General features: G+C 37.1%; 1 protein-coding gene across 1 annotated transcript in view; it reads left to right on the top strand.

Moving 5' to 3' along the window:
- The window catches only part of Adam32 (ADAM metallopeptidase domain 32), a 104891-nt gene that overhangs the window by 9764 nt on the left and 72588 nt on the right, over positions 1 to 22539 (top strand). The window contains exons 3-9 of the mRNA XM_070016124.1: positions 786 to 847; positions 1237 to 1312; positions 5275 to 5351; positions 7675 to 7852; positions 9635 to 9706; positions 12569 to 12640; positions 12827 to 12993. Of these exons, the coding sequence (XP_069872225.1) occupies positions 786 to 847; positions 1237 to 1312; positions 5275 to 5351; positions 7675 to 7852; positions 9635 to 9706; positions 12569 to 12640; positions 12827 to 12993 (704 nt within the window). The remainder of the gene's footprint in view (positions 1 to 785; positions 848 to 1236; positions 1313 to 5274; positions 5352 to 7674; positions 7853 to 9634; positions 9707 to 12568; positions 12641 to 12826; positions 12994 to 22539) is intronic.

Raw genomic sequence — 22539 nt, 5'->3', positions numbered from 1 at the left:
TTTTTTCCAGATAAAAATCTTGTTACTCTGGTGTTCTGATTTGTAGATATTCCAACCTCTTGAGATCAGTGTTATAATTTGAAAATAGAGCATTTTGATGGAGAACTGTTCGTTTAAAAATATAGAAAGTAGTAAGGGGAAGCATAGAAATGGAGGGATAAATGATGAACAAATGTAGCATTGGTACTCACTGGACACTATGTTGAAAATGAACTGTACCACCTGTGGGTTGGGATGGGAAGGAAAAACTGGGAGAGAGTGAGGGAAGGGTGACATTGTCCCCAAAATGTGCCCTGTACCTGACTTATGCAACTGTAACTCCGCTGCATATCACATTTATAATAACAATAAAAATATTAAAAATATAGGAAGTAGAAAATGTCATTTAGCATGAGTTTAAAGAAAATGGTTAAATAAGTTTTGTGCTAGGTGGAGTAAGCTTCACTGGTACATTTTATCTTATTATTCTAATGATGCCACCTAACTAGAGATTACAGCAGAGCATACAGTTTGTTTTCAGAAGAGGTTAGAAGTTAGTTGTATATAGACTCCTCATTCAGTATAAGTTCTCAGATTGGCTGATTTTGTGTATATAAGAAGGATGTATTTATATAACACATAAGTGCTAAAAATACAAATATCTTATTGCAGATTGTAAATCATATGTAGTTTGTGCTAGTTTTATGAAGACATTGCAAGCCTTGTTTTCTTGCTTTGATATAGAGTTGTTGCTTCACTTCTTGTATTAATCTTATCTAAACTTTCTGTTGTTCTGGACTCTCTAGGAGGAGGTATCCTATATTATTCCAATAAATCAGAAACCACATATGGTACACCTGAAGCAAAAGTAAGTTTTTATTCTTGGTTTGGGATTTAATATAATTTTTGAAATGGTTTACTTATAATAAAGATGGAATATGAAGATAATATAGTTATGAAATTATTTTAGTTGTCTTAGATGAAGAGATATTCTTTTATAAATTATGTTTTTGGTCCTAAGGCCTCAAGTAGTTTTCATGAATGGGGGGATTAGTAACTTAAAAAATAGAGACTTCCTCAAGATTGAGCTATTCAGCGTGAAGGTGGTAGAACCAGCAGGCTGATGTGTGCATGAATGAATGTGGTCATATTTAGAAAAACAATTTATAAAAGCAGATAGCGAATCAGACTTGCTAGAGGGTGACAGTTTGCAGGTTTCAAAAAGAATAACCTTTTGATTATCTCTCTTGTACTCAGATATTTCTTAGCCGATCATTTTGTGGTTTATTTGTATAAACAAGGCTCTGTGACTTCTCATTCTTCAGATATTCCGGTAAGCTTTAAAGTCTCATTCTTTTGTTTAATTTTTAGAAAGCTTTCTCCCTCCACATCAAATAAGTTCTTTCCCAACACACAATGCTCTCAGAATCTACAGGGAAGATATTTAAGGCACTTACTGATTAATTTTTAGGCTTTTCTGAAGTTTTGGTTGACTAGATTGATGAAGAACCTCTCACATTGCCCAGAACATGAACATTATTTATTCTTCATTAGCATAAACTAATTGCACAAAAGAGCTTCTTGCAATATTTACAATACGTATATAATGTACTGGATACAATTCATCTTATTTATATTATTCTTTCTTAGCTCCATTCCATTTTCTCCATGCCTCTTTAACAGTTTTTGGTGGATCTTTCTCTCTGTTTCTCCCCCCTCCCCCACACGCACACATACAAACACCCCACAATATGCTTTTATAATACTTTCACCCCTCTCTTTTCTCTCCCTACTCCCAACTAGTCTCATCTTTACAATCATGTCCAATCATGCATATTATTTTTAGGTCCACATACAACTGAGAGCACGTGACAATGTTTTTCTAAACTTGATTTATTTCACTTAATATGATGATCTTCAGTTCTATCCACTTCATGCAAACAACATAAATTTTACCTTTTCTTTAGGGCTGAATGATGTGTGTACCACATTTTCTTTAGTCCATTATTGATTGTTAGGTACCCAGGCTTGTTTCTTGGTTATTGTGAATAGTGTTGTTGCATGACCATGCAGATTTCCCACTTGTATGTTGATTGGCATTCTTTTAGATATATGCGCAAGTGTGGTATATCAGGATCATATTTTTATTTTTGGTTTCTTCTGATTTCCATAGTGGCTGAACAAATGTATATTCCCCACAACACTGTCTTCCCCCACATCCTTGCCAGCATTTACTGTTTGTTTGTTTTCTTGGTGATGGGCGGGCTGCTGGCCCCCATTGCCAGCTTGGCATCTTCTGAAGCCCCGGTGATCCAAAGGCTGTTTTGTTGCTGAATGGATCCTCAGGCAAGTTAAACACCTCTCACCATGTAGGGCAGGGTGGGGAGGCCTCTACTGGGTCACTTCCCATGTCCTCACTAACTGCCTGCATCACTCAAATCAGTCCTGCCTTTCCACAGGACCTCACCATCTCCCTCCCAGCTCCTGTGTTGCTAGCTGAAGACACACTCCACTGTGATCTCTCCTTGCTTTCAGGATTCCCCAGTACCTCAAAACAGGAGGCCTATTCTCAAATTGGCTCTTTGAGATATGGGGACTGAAGGTTTCCTTCTTTGTTTCTGGGAAGGTCACTGTGCTGCCAAATTCTCACATTGGGGTGCAAGGCCCATGGTAGATGTGGCTTGTCCCACAGCTAGGTCAGGCAGTCTGTCAAAGAAGCTGCCTAGCCCACCTTCTGGTGGAGACTTCAGCTTCTTCTTTTGCCCAGGAGAGCCAGGGATGAAGCTACAAACCATTTCCCAATTTTCTCTTGTCCTTCAGAATGTAGTCTGTCCTGTGTTATCCAGACCATTCTCATGCTGGCAGAGAAACCTTGTACTCTGCCATCTTGCAATTTCCTGAATTTACATCTTTATTCATGTATATTTTTGAGTAAGTAATATAAAGATACATAGGCACAAACATCATTGAACCCAAGTTACAGGTGCACAACTCTTTTTCATTGCCATTAAGCCATCAGTTCTACTGGCTCCATCACTCCATACCTAGATTTTACTTTCTTCTATTTTCCTCCATCCAGAGGGGTCCCAACATCATCTTTAGTTTGGATTGTTGCCATAGTCTTCTTGAACAGTCTCCTTGCTTCCATGCCTTGGCTGTCTGCTCATGGCATCCGGATTGATTCTGTCACTGTCTGCTCAGAACTCTCCATGAGGTGGTTCTCTCCTTGTTCACAAAGCAATGCTCTAGTCATTTCGGTGTTTAACATGCTTCACACTGTCTAGTTCTCTTATCCCCCAGGTCTTGTTTCCTCTAATCCTCTACCTTTATAACTTTTTTCCAGTACCATAGTGGTCTCATTCTACAAACATAAAAGCTTTAAAGACTTAATCCTTTTGGGATGAACATGTTTACTTAAAAAAAAAACAACACATTGGGGCTGGGAAGCTGGCGCAGTGGTAGAGTGCTTGCCTTGCATGCATGAGGCCCTGGGTTTGATTCCTCAGCACCACATAAGCAGAAAAAAGCCAGAAATGGTGCTGTGATTCAAGTGGTAGAGTGCTAGCTTTGAGCTGAAGAGCTGAGGGACAGCGCCCAGGCCCAGAGTTCAGGACCCATGACTGACCAAAACAAAAATATACATATATATGTGTATATATGTGTGTGTGTGTGTGTGTGTGTGTGTATACATATATATATATGTATATATATGTATATATATACATATATATGTATATATATGTATATATATGTATATATATGTATATATATACATATATATGTGTATATATATATATATATATATATATATATATATATATATACCTTTTTTCCTCATTTCCCCTCAGGTCTTTGCTCAGAATTATCCAATTACACAGTTGGCTAACCCACATTTTAAATTCCACCGTTATCCTTGGTACTTTATATTTCCTTTACATGCTTTGGCTTTATCCATATGATATGTCATGTGTTTAAACCATTGATTGTACTTCTCTTTCTCAACTTTAATGTAGTCTTCATCAGAGTAGGTTTCTTTGGTCTATTTTATTCACTGCATAGAAAAGTACTTGGTACAAAGCCAGCATATAATAAAAATGTGTTGAGCTGGGCACTGTTGTAATCCTTGCTCCTCAAGAGGCTGAGGATCTCAGTTTGAAGCCAGCCCAAGCAGGAAAGTCTGTGGGACTATTATCTCCAATTAACAACCAAAGTACTGGAAATGGTGCTGTGACTTGAAGAGCTATGGCACTATCCTTGAGAGGAAAAAGCTCCTGGACAGTGCCCAGGCCCATGACTGACAGAAATAAAAAGGTTGAAATGTCGTATTCAACATCTTGCTTTGCTTATAATAGGACCATCATTTCCCTTTATTTTTTCATCCTTAGTAGTTTCACAAAGCAGTATGTTAATAAGAAACCTCACATTTACACCAAAATCTATGCATCATTGAATCCGGAAATAGTATGATGTTCCCCCTCCCCACCCCATGGCAATGATTGCCACTCTATCTCCGGTTGTTTGTTCTGGCCCTCCAAAGTTTGTTGAGTTCTGCTTTATTTCCAAGAACATAGTTTTATTTTTGTAAACATCCCATTATATGTTTAGAAGGCAGAATTTAGGTATTGTTTATATTAATTATTCCTTTGCTAACATTGCTGTTCAAACCTGCTCATTTTGGATGTTTACTCTATCAGTTACGGAGAGAAATTAGGTTAAAAAATATTTTAATATGGTTATGAATTTTCTGTTTTTACTTTCAATTTTGGCTTTCCATTTTTTAAAAGTTACATTATTTAGTTAATACAGATGTGGAATATTTGTATCCTGTTGGTAAATTGGAATTCCTTCATCCTCAGATGTCCTTGGTTAGCTTTGGGAATGCATTTTACCTTACCGTCTACTCATTTTATTTAAAAAGCTTCAGTCATTCTTTGGGTTATGTTAAGGCTTCTTAGGTGATTATATTTCTATATGTCTCCTTTCAGTATTATATTTTAAGGAAAATCTGACCCATGACCTAGATTCTATATTGGAAAATAATTTTACCCCAAAGTGACAGGTATGTTGGAAGCAGGGAAAAGAACAGTAATTCCATAATTAGCCAAAGAGAGTAATCAAGTGAAAGTGGCAAATATATAGAGACATTTTGCCCCTGAATTTCACTTTACTCATACTGGTACACATCATGTCGCCTGTCATCAGTGGTGAGAGGTTTACAAGTTTACAAGTGAGAAATCATTAGAATTTATGTCAAGTCTTAAGTAACCAGTTACTTTTTTTTTTTTCCTTTCCTAGGCTCAATGCTACTATCACGGCTATATTGAAGGATATCCAAGTTCTGTTGCCACCCTCAGCACATGCTCTGGACTGAGGTTCTTATGTTTTTACTGCATAGCTGGCTGTGGCATGTTCACTGTGGTTATAGTGTGTGTAGGTAGAGGAAAATTCTCATGTAGAGCTTGTTCGGTGATGCTCTCTTCTGAACACCTTCTGACTACTCTTACTTCTTCTCACTTTCCTCACTAACAAGACTTTTCTAGCTTCCTGGAAGGTTCGTATTCCATTCTGTCCTTAATGTTTCTTAACTACTGAAATGACAACTAAATGTTCTTGAGTTAGGGGAACCAATTTTAAGATGGCTTACTTTTTTAGAAAATGAAGTATTTGCAATTCTTCTAATGCATATGTCTTAATGTTTGGTGATTAAAAGATAAAGGAATCTTGTTCTTTATCACAAAAAATCTTCACAGTGAACCTGAACAATTATAAATATAATACTCATTTTTTCATCATACCATTTCCCTCCACTCTACTTAGAGAAGTTCTCATTTTACCAGGAAAATCACCACCTTTGTTTTGTAGTGTATGATTTGTTTTCTCACAAGCAAATGTTTTCATTCTTACATGGAATTACTGAAATCATTAGTGACTCCAACAGTTACTAGTGTGCAGGACAGAGTAGTTTAATTATTAATTAATTTCAAATCTCATTTTTGATTTCTTATTCAAATTGTCATTTCATTATTACAATTTTTTTGTGTTTTAGAAGCCATGTAATCATTTTTCAAAATGATTGCTAATCACAGAGAAATTTATCAAGATTCTTTTTTTTTTGTACTGGTCTTGCAGCTTGAACTCAGGGCCTGGGCACTGTCCCTGAGCTTTCTCCCTCCCCCCCCCCCCCCAGTGCTAATACTCTACCACTTGAGTCACAACTTTTGGTTGTGGTTAATTAGTGATGAGTCTCATGAGCTTTTCTTTTCAGGCTGGCTTCAAATCATGATCCTCAGATCTCAGCCTCCTGAATAATTAGTATTATGGGGCTGGGAAGGTGGTTCAGTGGTAGAGCGCTTGTCTTGCATGCCTGAGGCCCTGGGTTCGATTCCCCAGCACCACATAAGCAAAAAGAAAAAAGCCGGAAGTGGCACTGTGGCTCAAGTGGTAGAGTGCTAGCCTTGAGCTGAAGAGCTGAGGGACAGCGCCCAGGCCCAGAGTTCAGGCCCCACAACCGGACCCCCCCAAAAAAAAAATTAGTATTATGGGTATAAGTCATTGGTGCCTAGTAAGATTCCAATTTATTATTGCTCTATTTACTCATTGACTTGGAAAACAGGAAGATTACTCAATTACTCCTAACAATTGATAGATGATCTTTTGCTACTCTGTGTGTATGTGTGTGAGAAAGAGGGGGAGAGAGAGAGAGAGAGAGAGAGAGAGAGAGAGAGAGAGAGAGAGAGAGAGAGAGAGAGAGAGAGAGAGAGAGAGAGAGAGAGAGAGAGAGAGAGAGACATAAGGGTTTAAACTTAGAACTTGGTTGTGATAGGCGGGCACTCTATTGCTTGGATATTCCCTTGTCCCCTTCATGGTCTGATTTTTTTGCTCTGATTTTATTTTATTTATTTATTTTATCCAATTGAGTTCTGTCACATCTTAGATCTGTGTACTCTGATCATTTTTTTTTTTTTTTTTGGTCCGGTCGTGGGGCCTGAACTCTGGGCCTGGGTGCTGTCCCTCAGCTCTTCAGCTCAAGGCTAGCGCTCTACCACTTGAGCCACAGCGCCACTTCCGGCTTTTTTCTTTTTGCTTATGTGGTGCTGAGGAATCGAACCCAGGGCCTCAGGCATGCAAGACAAGCGCTCTACCACTGAGCCACCTTCCCAGGCTTATTGCCTGGGCCAGCTCGGCCTACCACCCTCCTTGTTTGTGTATCCCATTGTATCTGAGATGAAGGATGGACCTCTATACCCAGCTTTTGCTGTTGTGATGGGGATCTCATGACTATTTTGGCCCCAGCTAGCTTTGTGCCGCTATCTTTCCATCTTATCTTGTGTAACTGGGGTGATGGGTGTGTGCCATTGTGCCCCGGGATTGAAATGGGACTTTGCAAACTATTTTTGCCTAAGCTGGCCTTAAATCCACATTTCTCTTGACATCATCTTCTCAAGTGTTACAGCTAGGATTAAAGGTAATAGCCACTAGTACCTAGTCAAATGGTTTTATAACTAAAAACAATAAACTAGAAAGTTGATTTTATGTATTAGTGTAATAATTTCTTTCTTCTGAGTCATTTGTCTCTAAAGAGTGTTTGGAACAATACAGTAGACTCAAAATAGCTTTCTTTCTTTCTTTCTTTCTTCTGGACTTTGTCTTATGATATAGATTTTATGATTAAAAGTTTTATCCTCAATTTTACAGAGGAATGTTACAATTTGAAAATGTTTCTTATGGAATTGAGCCTCTGGAATCTGCAGTTGAATTCCAGCATATTCTTTATAAATTAGGGAATGAAAACAATGTACTTGAAACTTTTAATGAAAGAGGCAAAACCATGGAAGAAAATCAACTGGACTATAACATTTTTATAAGTAAAAAAGTAAGTGATAATATTTTTATTACTATTTTCAAAGTAAAATGTCTTAGCTGAGTATACAGTTGTAGCAAATATCTTTTCTTTCTAGTAATCTACAATTTCTTGAAAACATGAGTTGTCTTTTTCTTTTTGCAGTTATCTGTTAATTATTTTTCATAATTTTCTTAATTCTTAGTTTTTGTTTTGTTATGCTTTTAACACTTTCTAAAATAGTAAGCTGAGCAACAGTGGCTCACACTTGTAATCCTTGCTGCTTAGGAGGCTGAGATCTAAGAATCATGGTTTAACACTAGTCTAAGCAGGAAAGTCCATGAGAATCTTCTCTCCAATCAGCTGCCAAATAGCTGGAGGTTGAGCTATAGCTCAAGTGGTAGAACACTAAGTACTTTGAGTACACAAAACTCAGGAAAAGTGCCCAGGCTCTGAGGTCAAGGCCCAAGATCAGCACAAAAATGCGACCACCACCACCACCACCAACAACAACAACCAAACAAAAACCAAAAAAAACCCCACCAACAATTACCCCCCAAACCCAAACTAAATAAAACAACAACAACAAAAACTAAAAACCTGTTTGGGAAAACATCATTCTTCTGCTTTCCTTTTTAGTTCTTCGTTCACAATTTTCCTGAGGTCTTTGAGTGCATTAAAAAGAGTGAATTTATTATCTCTGTCCTGTAAATCCAATATCGGAACTTCTTTTGGGACAGTTTCTATTTTTTTTCACCAGAGGAAAAAAGTATGCCTTTTTTTTGTTTGGTTGTTGAAAAACAAGACTAAAACGTCCTAAACTAAAATGTGCATATCAGTATGGGGGCTTGAACTCACACTCTAGCTTGGCATTTTAGCTTGGCATTTTTGTCCAAGGTTGGCACTCTATTAATTGAGCTATAGCTCCTCCTCTTCCTCCTTTTTCTCCTCCTCATTTTCTCCTACTTCTGCTTCTCTTCCTTTTCTTCCTCTTCCTCCTCCTCCCCCTCTTTTTTCCTTCTTCCACAACATACCTCTTTCCTCACCCATGGCCACGGGGTAAACTTTTCCTTTATTATATAGTGACCTATCCAGATGAATACAAGCAGATCTTCCGAGAGCAGGAGCCACATGAAAGGCGACTCAGAGTGTGATTTGGCATAATAGCAATTCATCTGTATTTATTGATTCAACCAAGTTCCAAGGACCATCCCTTATTAAAAGTCAGGAGAAATAAACTTTCTTATTGACAAAACTGCAAAGTTACATTGTGGTTGTAAAAGCCATGTGTATATGAAGGACAAAGAATGTAAAATTTTTTGAGTCTTCTATTAATTTTCACCCATTTCTGTTATTCAGGTAAAACATGCCTAAAAATGTTAAGTGCTTTGGTCTTAGCTTGAAAGTTAGAAGCTATAAATCTATAAGTGACATATTATGGCCTCGTAACCAGTGTTCTTATTACTAGACTCCAATAACATAAGACTTTAAAAATATTTTGTTGTTATAATGGTGATGTACAGAGGAGTTACAGTTATATAAGTAAATAGTACAACATAAAATTTAAAGCACTACACATGAAAATTTCCAATTGGAAGAATTATTAACATGTTCTATAAATGCTACAATAAAAGCTTTAAGAGAAGGCACACAATACATTAAGAAAAATGTTAAAAAGGAGGAAGCAAGAATGCTTGATAAGAAATGTACTCATTATCTTGCCCATGTAATTGTAACTCCTCTGTACGGTATTTTCATTAAAAAAAAGAAAAATGTTAAGTTTTAAATGTTGCTTTTCTTTTTCTTTTCTCCTAGTTAGATGCACCACCACCTCCAAACTTGTTACCTCTGTATCTAGAGATGATCGTTGTGGTGGACAAAGGTTTGGTATGTGTTTTGCATTTTTTTGCATTATAATTGTATGATTATTCTCAGCTAGAGGGCACTAAAAGATTTTTTTAGTCTTACTGGCCTGTTATATACAGCACAGTGTAAAAATGTGAAAACTGAACAACAAAATCAAAGCTAAGTTAGAGCCACTTATCTTGTATCTTATCAGATATGTCTTGTATGAAATATTTTATTCATATACAAATATTTTATGTGAAAAATGAAAATGACAACCTCACAGTGAAAAATGATCTTTTGCTGTCATGTTTTTATGTCTTTTCTCACTTTTTTTTAAAATGGTGACAATTGGCCAGATGAGATTCTTTAAGCATGTCTTACTTTAGAGAAGTCTTTTTTTATGAAAAGCAATATAGAGTTTAGAGAACATTTCACCCTGTAAAATAGGTACTGAGAGAAAGCGATGATGGCATAGCTATATGTAGACTTGCTTACATGAGTATAACAGGATCTTAAAGTAGGTTTTTTTTTTGCTTAAATAAGTTGTAAGAGGAAGATGTCATTATATCTCCACACATGTTTACAATATATTCCATTTAATCTCACCCGCTTGTTTGTCTCCCTTTCCCTATGTCGTGGGGCCTGAACTCTGGGCCTGGTCCCCTGAGCTCCTCAGTTCAAGGCTAGCCCTCTACCACTTGAGCCACAGCACCACTTCCAGTTTTTTCTGCTTATATGGTGCTGAGGAATCGAACCCAGGGCTTCATGCATGCAAGGCAAGCGCTCTACCAATGAGCCACCTTCCCAGCCCTTAAAGCAGTTCTTGATGGTGCTCCTGTTCCACTTCATTGCTTACCTGATATAAAAATACCTCTAGATCCTTCAGTTCCATAAACAAATTGAGGACCTCATCAGAGTCAGGATCTCGAAAGGGATAACTTTGTAATCAAACACTGATGGCATATTTCTTCTGACATTTAAACACTTCAGAAAATAGGTTTCAGTATGACAATAAGTATTTGATTATCACACTTGATGGGAAATCACACAGAGCTTGAACAGAGTTCATTGCCAATTCCATTCTTAGGGCTGTAGAGCTTGTCAGAGGACAGACTTGAATTCAGAGACCGGAATTTATTAGAGTTCTGGGAAAAAACACAAAGGAAACATTCAAAATTGAGATATGGCAGTATTTGAGAAAAATTGAAATATTTGTACATAGCTAAATTCCTATATTTTGAATTACGAAAATATTTTGTTTCAAGATTACAAAGTTTTCAAAGTTGTTTTAAAAATGTTGTGTTTAGCGGGGTACTGGTAGCTCATGCCTGTAATCTTAGCTACTCAGGAGGCTGAGGATTGTGGTTTGAAGCCAGCGAGGGCAGAGAAGTCCCCATGAGATTCTAACTTTCACTCAAAAACCAGAGATGGAGCTGTGACTCAAAGTGGTAGAGTGCTACCCTTGAGCAGAAGAGCTCAGGGACAGGGTTCAGGCCCTGAGTTCAAGCCCCACAACTGCTAAAAGAAAGTATTGTTTACACTACCAGTGGTGACCAAATGTTCCTTTTCCGCATTCTTTTGCATAGTCACCAATTCTTCAACAAAACATTGAGTCAGCTATGAAACCTAGATACCTCTCTATGCATGTTACTAGATACACACATATAAAGAAGTATATATCTCAGAGTGCTATAGCCAAGTCCCTTTTTGTGCAAGAGAGCCTATTGTTTGCGATTGAGTCTATGGGGATCTGGAGCTAAAGACTCATCATGGCTGGAGGGGCCCAGGGACACCAACCTTACAGTGTCTGGTGGGAGATGGCAATGAATGGTGGTCCTGAGGAGTGAGACGCTCTGATGTGGAGTTGCTAAAAAATATAATCAGTGGAAAGCATGGGAAGCGGTTCCACACTCGGGGTTACGAGTGCACCCCATCTCCAGAAGATCATTGTGGAAATAGCTCTGAGCTGCAATGCCAAGGATTCTCCTCCAGCTGTCTGTGATGTTGCTAGGCATGTCCAAGTTCAGTGGGTCACGTGATTTGCTGGCCTCCTTCCCACACAGAATGGGCAGAGGGCTGTAACTCACAACTCCAACACATTTGAAGAACTCCTCTAGGTTTAGACTCGTTACCCCTAGGGCACAAATTGAGGGTTCTTTATAGACACAGAAAATGTGTCTGGCTCACAGACTTGTGAAGATCTTTATAGCTGGGACCAGCTCTAAATATGAAAACGAGGGGCTATTCTAAAGTAAATGCAACTTGGAAGCCTGCACTTCACCCTTGACCAGTCCTGCTCTCCCTCTACACACTAAGAACTGCAGTACCCAGAGCATGTAGGTCATTGTTTGGCTGCTGAGCAACACCGAGTCAGGCATGAGAAACTGCACACAAGCTGCCCTTGCCCAGCCCTGCGTGAACATTGAGAATACTTCGACTGAAAGAAGTTGTTTCATTTTTACTTTTTAAGTTTTGACTTAACATACATTTGTAGTAAGAGGCTACTGTGAGATTTCTGTACTTTGCACAGATTCACCTCTATGCCATATCCCTTTTTCTTTTCTCTCTCATCTTCCCTTTATCACACAGCATTTGGTAGGTTTTCTTATGCTGTCTCTATGCAATAACAGCCACAGATGCACAAATTCCAGAAGAAAGATGAAAAAAACATGGCAATGTGACTCCTCCAAAAGTCAACAGTCCCACAATAGTGGACTTTAATGATAGTGAGGTGGTTGATATCTCAAGGAATTAAAAAAGAATGATCAGTGAATTTGTTATTGTTTTATTTTGAACTGTTAAACCACATATGAGCCACGAACTTCCTATAGTTGATCAGGAATAAATCTCTAAGGGTATTACATATCAAATTGTATCTAACTATAACATTTTGTCTTTCAGTATGATTACTTGGGCTCTGATAGAGTGATTGTAACAAATAAAGTCATTGAAATGGTCAGCCTTATAAATTCAGTAAGTAATTTTTTTACATGTTAGGTTTCTCTGACTTTGAAAATGATCATTTGCATTAAGTTAATGAGATTTAAAAAAATAATTCAGCCTTACAAATTTAGTATGGATGTGTGAAAATATCAAAATATTTTCTAGAACATTATGAAATCACACGATGAATTTTACATATATTTCTTCTGTTTTTAGATGTTTACACAATTTAACGTTACTGTTGTGCTATCATCATTGGAGCTGTGGTCAGACAAAAATAAGATTTCTACATATGGTGAGGCAGATGAACTCCTAAAAAGATTTTTAGAATGGCAACAGTCTTACCTTGCCCTAAGACCTCATGATGTTTCATATCTATTAATGTAAGCATATTATTTCAGCATTTAACATAGAAAACAAAAAATGTGATGATGATGATGATGATGATGATGATGATGATGATGATGATGATGATGATGATGATGATGATGATGATGATGAAACTTAATTTGGGGAACTGTTATTTATTTCTGATATCATGTACTTTATTCAGGCCTTGGAACAGTGATCCTCCCAATCTGAGCTTCCCATGTAGCTGGGATGACAGGCATGTGCCATCATGTTCAGCTATTATTGAAAAGGAATCTTTTGGCCAAGCTGGCTTTGAACTCAGGGTCTACCCAATCTCAGCCTCCTGAGCATGAGCTACTTCACCCATTTCCTTTAGCATTTCTTGCAGGCCCGGTGGTGATAATTTCCCTCTGCTTTTGCTTATCTGGGCATGTCTTTATATCTTTTCTCATCTCTGAAGGAAGTTTGTTGGGCACAGTATTCTGGGCAAGTTTCCCCCATGCTCCTTTAAGCACAGTCATGCCCCTCTCTTAGGTCTTCTAAGGTGTTTCTGCTTGAGAAACAGTGTGCTGACCAGCAAGCTGAACACCCATAAACGTTGTTTCTTCTTCCTTTAAGAATCACTTCTTTGAGAGCATGAGTGTCCTATGGGATGGGGTTGAGTTTGTTGAATTGAATCTGGCTGATAACCTTTGACCCTTTTTATACCGGGACATTTGTGTCCTCTAAGTATAGGGTGTTTTTCTGTTATTACTTCTTTGAATAAGCTTTCTACCCCTCTGACATATTTAAGAGCTTCATGAATCCCATGATATTTGTTCTTTTAATGCTGTTTCAAAATGCCTAAAATTTTTCTTCAATCCTTTTCTTTGATCTGTATGTATTTAAAACTAGACCACCTTTGTGCTTATTGATTGCTTTTCCTGCTTGACCTATAATCAGTAACAATCTATTGTGTTTTTGATTTGACTTATTTTAATTTGAAACTTGCAGATTTCTGTCTTTTAATTTAATTTTATTGTTAAAGTGATGTACAGAGGGGTTACAGTTACATACAGAAGGTAGTGAGTACATTTCCTGACATTGTTACCCTCTCCCTTGTTTATCTGTTTTTATTCCAATTACTTCAATATCTCTGTTAAGTTTCTCTGATAGAGTACTTGGCTGTTTTATTCCTGTTTCTTCAGGTTTGTTGAGTTCCCTTAAGGCATCCTTTTAAGTTACTTGAAAGTTCACATATACGGTTTTTTTTTTATGTTAGTTTCTGGTACCTTGAATTGTCCATTAGCTGAAGTCACAATTCTCTGAAAGTTAGTAAATGATAATGTGCATTTAGTAACATCTCAATTGCAGGCTTTATAATCTGGATTAGTTTGCTCCTGTGCCAGAACAAATCCTTTTGCTGCTTTTCTGAGTTTGTAGTCATAGCTGCTATTCATCACTAGATGGTGCCCCCAACTCTACATTTGTTAGTAGTCTGCAGTTATTTCCCATATTGTCTCTGTTGAAAACTGTCAGTGGGGAGTGGGACTTCCTGTTCTGCAGTCCGTCATGAATATCCTTCTACCTACTGTGGCGGGTAGGATGCAAGGCCTCCTCCATACCCCCCTCTGGCTCCACCTGAAATGGCCTTGCTACTGCTGGGGAGTCCTGATACTCTATTAGGCTTCTTGTGCCTATAGTGTGAGTGACCCCTTAGTACATTCCAGCCAGAGGAACTGGAAACCCACATCTTCAGGTAGTCTCAATGGAACTGGAAAAAGGACATGTCAAGTAAGGCTTTGGACATATTTTCCTGGCAAGGGAGTCTGCTTGGAATATCTCAGTATAACACAGTGAAGATTTACTGAACTTTACTGGCATCCCTAGGATTGTGTTTCTCTGTGTGTGTGGGGTGTGTGGGGGAGGGATAATAGATATTTCTTCGGTATTTTTCTGGAGTAGGGGAATGATGAGCTGATTTCCTTTTTGTCTTTTGCTACCATTTTTCTGACTTTCTGGCTAAAGAATGTGCATTCCCTTCGGATTTGTGTGCCCCCTACCTGATGATGTTTCCAGGTTTCCAGTATCATCAATTTCAGATCTTGGATATGTGAGGCAAAATAAGGCCTTTACAAATTTTCTCTACTGGAGGTCCATCTCCCAAGCCCATATGGTCTTACTATATGAAACTTGAGGAAAGAATATTAAAAAAGACTCAGCAGAAGAGTGTCTGGTTTTCACACAGGATCAGGAATTTGTTACCTTACCTCATAAAGAGAAAAAAAGTATAGACAGAATACTTGAAGAAAGTTTGCTACACTGATGGGGAAAATTATTTGTAAACCAAGGATGCTCTAAGCTTGTGTAACAACATTTAACAGAAGTTAAGGTCTCAAAATGTGTTCAAATCATTTAACTGAGTTCTTGAACAAGGCCAAAGATATTTAAGCCAACACAAGAATTTATGGTGCCTCCTTAATATAATTCACAATCTTTTAAAATTTTTTATTATATTTAAATAGCTGCTATTTGCATTACAAAGGACTTGCTATTTGACAAAGCAGTTTATGAATATAATATATCTTAATATTATTCCTTACAATCTCTTATCTACTGAGAACTTACTAGGTATGTAAATAAGAAAAAAGTTCTACCTGTAATGAGGAGAAAAATCAAATATACATTAACCTAGAAATCTCTCAGATGATAGAATTGGACAGCAACATCTATGCAGTATTATAACTCTATTCCATATGATCAAGAATGAGGAAAAATGTATGTTAGGAGATATATTTGGGATAAAAAAAGATCCAAAGCATACTTCTATGACAAAACCACAGTATATTCATTGAAAATATACCAGGTAGGATTAACAGCATTTTAGGCAAAAAATAATATTATGGATCATAAAGACATAGGAACAAAAATTACCTAAAATAAGTAGCAGAGATAAAAGGGCTAAAAAAACCCCTATCAGTATACTGTAGAACAATGTCATGGGAATTTATGTTTATAAAGTTGAAGGGCTCAAAGGCAGGAGAGAGACATGATGACTGGACAGATGTATATACAAGTATAGCTCCAGAATTTCCATATGTAATACAAGTTTCAAGACACTTTCCAAGTCCCCAGCACAAGAGACACAAGGAGAAGTATACTAAGGCCATCCCAAATTGACACGTGATAACAAAAACAAAAGCCATCCCAAATTGACACATGATAACAAAAACAAATTAAAAGCAGCTAGAGATGGAGAAAAACAATGTACAGTGGAATAGAGCTAATGACAGCAGAATTTTTACCTGAGACAAGGTAAGCCAGAGAACCAATAATTATCTTACTACAAAAGTCAACATAGCATATTCATTCACTGAGAACAATTTTTTTTAGAAAACCATGGAAATATAGACTATTTTATAAATGAAACAAAAACTTCACCAGAAGTTGACTTGACATGCAAGAATTACTACAGAGGTCCCTTAGGCAGAACTAAATGTACCAAGAAGGGATGAACACCAGAACTGGTAAATATGTGGAGAACTATGCAGCAGATTTTGGCCCTTAGGCAGAACTAAATGAACCAAGAAGGGATGAACACCAGAAATGGTAAATATGTGGAGAACTATGCAGCAGATTTTGTTATTTAATATCATTTTCAAAACCAACTTACTTCGTAAGGCAAAAAAAATTACAATGTAATTTAGGGTTTATAAAAACAGAAAACATATGATGCTAACAGTACAAAGGCTGAGAGGTGAAAGGGAAATGTGCTGTTGAAAGGTTTACATGGAAAACATATTAGAAGTTTTTATGTCAAAGGGTGAATTGTGAAAATTCAAAACTTGCCATAACAAAGAAGATGCTGGTGAAGCCAGGTAATGGTGACTCATGCCTGTAATTTTTGGCCACTCAGGAGATTTGAGGATGGAGATTTGAAGACAGCTTGACAGAAAAATCCTCGTGAGATTCTTAATTCTAATTAACCACTCAAAAACTGCAAGTGGTAGAGCACTAGCCTTGAGCAAAAGAGCTCAGGGGTAATGCCCAGGCCCTGAGTTCAAGCCCACAACTGACCCACCCCTCCTCCATAAAAAAGTACAGGTGGCCAACAAAGAAGATATAATCCTGATAATACATTCAATCCAAAAGAATGGAAGAAATTAGAGCTAACAGGTGCAATGCATAACTAAAAGTTTGCAAGATGCTGGATTGAAGCCTAGTATGTCACAGTCACATTGTTTATGGTCAGAACAGAAGAAATTGTAATATCAAATGAAAAAAACAAGGTTTTGCTATATTGTATCTGTATAAAACCTAGTTTGAAGGATAGTAAAATAATGAAAAAAGTGTCATATTATGAATAGAAGGGAAGTCAGAGTAGCTTTATTGTTATAACTCATGGATACTTTAGAAAAAATTTTTTTTACCAAGGATAATAGTAAAGGACAATGGTATTTACCATTATCCTTGGTATAATCAATTCATCAAGGGTATAATATTACAAAATTTTATGGGACTAATAATGACTTTTTATACTTCTAGCAAATTTTATTACCATCTTTGTAGTATTACTTTGTTTGGAAAATTTCTGAACAACGCAATAGAAATTGAGACAGGAAGAGAAATAAATAATAACTTAAAAAATAAAGTTATACAATCAGAGGAGAAATGGACAAAAGCAATAACTTAATGGATAATTCACCATCTTTTCCCCTAAAGATATTATCAGCATAGACTTGAATATGACTATCAACTAACTTAACATTTAAGTTCAAGCTTCATGTATATAGAAAAAATGCAAATCCAAACAACATTGAGATTCTACCTCACCCAAGTTAGAATGGCTATAGCTATAATCAAGAAATCTAATAACAACAGATGCTGGAGGGGATGTGGTCAGAAGGAAACCCTACTGCCTTGTTGGTGGAAGTGTAAACTTGTTCAACCACGTTGGAAAACAGTATGGAGGTTCCTTAAAAGACTACACATAGAGCTCCCCTTTTGGACAGCAATCCCACTTTTGGTCATTTACCCAAGCAATCATAAACAAGGCCATACTAAAGCTACCAGTACAACTATGTTTATCACAGCATTATTCACCCTTGCTAAGATATGGAACCAACCCAGATGCCCCACAGTAGATGAATGGATCAAGAAAATCTGGTATCTGGTATATATATTACACACACACACACACACACACACACACACACACACACTAGAATTCTATGCTTCCATCAGAAAGAATGGCACAGCCCCATTTGTAAGGAAATGGAAAGACTTGGAAAAAATCGTATTAAGTAAGCCAGACCCAAAGAAACATAGATCCCATGGTTTCTCTTATTTGCAATAACTAGTATATGTTTTATCAGATGAGCAGTTTTCTGCTCAAAAGCTACGCACATATGACCATATAAGATGATGCTAAGTGCAATGAACCTCAAGAGATGGACACAAGAGGTTTTTCTGTGTTGTTGTTGTTTTTAATGTGCAATGTGACTTTTTTGTTTCCCTTTGTATATTCTTCCTCCTATTGTATATCCCCTGTTGTCACTGTATTTGATTTTAGTATGTTGCATTTTGTATATACGTTTATTTAATTTGGGGAGGGGAAGGGGAATAACAAAATGCTGAAACAAGGACACAGGATGACCCATTGCAACAATGATACTCATAAGACACTATGTTGGAAATGAGCTTTACAACTTCTGGAGAGGGAGGAGTGGGAACAGTGGGGGAGAGAAGGGATAGTAGGAAAAAAAGGAGGAGGTAACAATGTTGGACAAGAAATGTACTCATTACCTTACTCATGTAACTGTAACCCCTCTGTAGAGCATTTTTACAAAAATAAATTTAAAAAAGACAATGCATATGTTGGACTATAAAACAAGTCTTAGTAAATACTCAATAGAATGAAAAAAGTATGTTTTAAAATTACTTGTGGATCAGAGAATACAAAAGAAGAAAAATTAGCAAGCATTTTGAGCCGAACAATAATGAAGGCACAGTGTATTAAAATTGTAAGATGCAGAACAAGCATTGATTGTAGAGAATTTTCCAGTAGCAACTGCCAATGTCAGAGAAGAAAAAACATCTTATGCTCATGACCTCACCTCTTCCATATAAAACTTTGAAAAAGAGCAGCAAATGTATCTAATGTGAGTAAAAGGAAATAATGAAAATCAGAACCAAACTTGATGCAATAGAGATCAGAAAAATGACAGAGAAAAATCAGTATAACGAAAGCTGATTACTTGTTGTCAAATTAAACCTTTAGCCAGACTGATCAGGAAGCAAGAGATAATGTGCAACTCCTTAATATCAGGACTAAGAAATTCTATAGACATAAGACAATCTTTTTGAGTGTGTGTGTATTGGTACTGTGGTAGAACTTAGTGCCTTGAGCTCTACCACTTGAGTTACACTTCCACTTCTGGTCTTTGTTGTGGTTGGTTAATTGGAGAGTAGTCTCGTGTACTTTTTGCCTGGGCTAGCTTCAAACCAAGATGCTTAGATGTCAGCCTAAGTAGGTTGTATTAAAAATGTGGTGCCCAGCTTTCCTTTTATGAACAAGCTTATGACAATATATTTGGCTACTTAGCTGCAGTAGATATTTGCTTGAAACACACACACACACACACACACACACATACACACACACACACACACACACACACACACACACACTGTTCCTATTAAAGAAGAAATTCACAAGACATCTATCTAGTGGAAAAAAGCATATAAAAACATTCATAACAGTAGTATTTCAGGCCCATGTAGCTCTTGCTGAGCAGTTGAGGAAACAATAATATCGTGCCTATATAAACTCTTCCTGAAAACTGAAAAGGAGGAACCACTTCCTAATGAAACTTATGATACCTTAGTATTGAAGCTAGATGTTAGAAGAAAACCAGGGACCCATTACCTTCCCAATTATAGATGTAGGATAGTAAATAAGGTATTAGCAAATCAGACAACACATTCTATCTTGACTGGTTTAATTTAGGGATGTATGATTAATAGTCAAGTATCAATTAATACAGCACAAATTATATGATAATCAGAGAAAGCCTTTGACAGATTCTAATGCTGTTCTTCTAAAGTAGGTAATGAGAAAAGTTGAATACTGGCACTGTAAAGTTAGGATCAAGACAAGAACATTTGTATTTACCATTTCTGTTCAGAATCATGCTACATGTTTTAGCCTGTTCAGTAAGTCAAGGAAATAAAATCAATGAGGACTAGGAACGAAAGAAGAAAGTACTTTGCTTATTCATGTTATTGTCTATCTAGAAAATGCTGTCTACTAAAAATTTCTACCAGAACTAACAAGCAAGTTTACCTATTTCAAATACAATAAAAAACCATTGGTTTTTATGTTATAATAAGAAAATATTAAAAGACAATTTAAAAAGAATTATTTTCAGTAGCACAAAAGAACCAAAATATAAAGCCAAAACAGTATGTGAAAGACTGATACGCTTAAAACTATAAAATATTTCCAGGTGCTGGTGGTTCATGCCTGTAATCATAGCTACTCCAGAGTCTGAGAGATGAGGATCATAGTTCAAAGCTGGACTGGCAAAAAAGTCCTGAGACGCTAATCTGCAATTAACCACCAAAAAGGTGGAAGTGGAGCTGTGGGCTCAAGTGTTAGATTGACAGCCTTGAGCATAAAAGCTCAGGGGCAGTGCCCACACCCTGAGTTCAAGCCCAGGACCCATAAAACAACAACAACAATGAGATATTGATGGAAAAAGATTGAGATAAACAGAGATTTGTCGTCGGGTGCTGATGGTTCACACCTGTAATCCCAGCTCCTCACGAAGCTGAGATCTGAGGATTGTGGTTCAAAGCCAGCCCAGGCAGGAAAGTCCATGAGATTCTTATCTCCCACAAACCACTCAGAAAACAGGAAGTGGCACAGTAGCTCAAGTAGTAGAGCACCAGCCTTGAGCTGAAGAGCTGAGGGACAGCTTTCAGGCCCAGAGTTCAAGCCCCATCTCTCTCTCTCTCTCTCTCTCTCTCTCTCTCTCTCTCTCTCTCTCTCTCTCTCTCTCTCTCTCTCTCTCTCTCTCTCCTCTCTCACACACACACACACACACAGATTCTTGGATTGAAAGCCTTAGTATTATTAAGATAAGGGGCTGGGAAGGTGGCTAAGTGTAGAGTGCTTGCCTTGCATTATTAAGATAAGTGTATCCTTTGGAATTCCAATTAATAGCTTAACAATATATTTTATAGAGATTAAGAAGCTGATTATAAAATATACGTGAAAAGGCTAACACATATAATAACAATTTTCACAATCCATTTGGAGGGTGCATATTTACTTGATTTAAGCTGTAGCAATTAAGACAGTGTGATATTGGGAAGAGGACTGACCAGAACTAGATTCACATCTGTAAGATCAATAGAAAAAAAGATACTCTTTTCAGTAGTTGGTACTAAATAACTGATTATTACTCTGAAAAAACACAAACCTCCATTACTGTGGTAATGGGAAGTAGTAATACAGTAACTAATGTAAACTATGAAATATCTAAGGGAAACAATGGAAAGGAATCTTTGTAACTGCGCTGTAGGCAATGAATTTTTCTTAGGTTCAACATGAAAAATACTCATAAAATTAGAAGAAATCATTAAGTTTGACTTAATCAAGTTTCTTATCTTTTGAAAAGACTAAAAAATATATTTCAACAGGATGAAGTGAACAGCTATCTTATATGACACGAAAAGTATTTGCAGGGCTGGAAAGGTGGGTCAGTGGTAGTAGTGCTTGCTTTGCATGCATGAGGCCCTGGGTTGAATTCCTCAGCACCACATGAACAGAAAAAGCTGGAAGTGGTGCTTGGCTTAAGTGGTAGTGTGCTAGCTTTGAGCTGAAGAGCTGAGGGACAGCACCCAGGCCCAGGGTTCAGGACCCACAACCGACAAAAAAAGAAACAAAAAAAAGTATTTGCAAATTATGCTCTTGAAAATAGGTTAATAGGTAAAATATGTACGAAACCCAAACACTTTGACAGCAAACAAGCAACACTGAAGAATTTAAAAGTGGAACAAAATCCTGAACAAACCTTTCTCAAAAGAAGGCATGCAATGACTGATAGGTGTAGGAAAATTGGTTGTGTATCACTAATCATCAGAGAAATATAAACCAAAGTCATAATTCACTCGAATGCAGGTAGAAAGTTCTCTATCAAAAACTGGAAAGATAAGTGAGGATATAGAGAAAAATACTTGTCATGATGAAAACCAGAATGGAGATTCTTCAAACAATTAAAAATAAAACTATTGTATGGTCCAGCAAGTTTCAGGTATATTTTCAAAGGACAAAGTATCAGTACACATATTGTAGGGACACATGAATACCAGTATTGCAGCCGTATTCAAAATAGCCAAAGAGTAGAATGAGCTGTGTCCCTTATAAACTAAGTGAGTAAAACATGCTATGTATATATGATGGAATATTATTTAACCTTCAAAAGAAATTCACCTTGATTTGATTCCATTTGGGGATGTCTTCTGCCATCTTTTACTTTTTGTTGTGTTTTGCTGCGAATATGAATTTTTGTAGGCTTATTACTATGTCTTCA

The sequence above is a fragment of the Dipodomys merriami genome, unplaced genomic scaffold (assembly GCF_024711535.1).
Source record: "Dipodomys merriami isolate MVZ:Mamm:240054 unplaced genomic scaffold, mDipMer1.0.p SCAF_12, whole genome shotgun sequence".
Taxonomy (NCBI): domain Eukaryota; kingdom Metazoa; phylum Chordata; class Mammalia; order Rodentia; family Heteromyidae; genus Dipodomys; species Dipodomys merriami.
The sequence above is the reverse complement of the archived record's forward strand: the minus strand, read 5'-3'. Positions and strand labels throughout refer to the sequence as shown.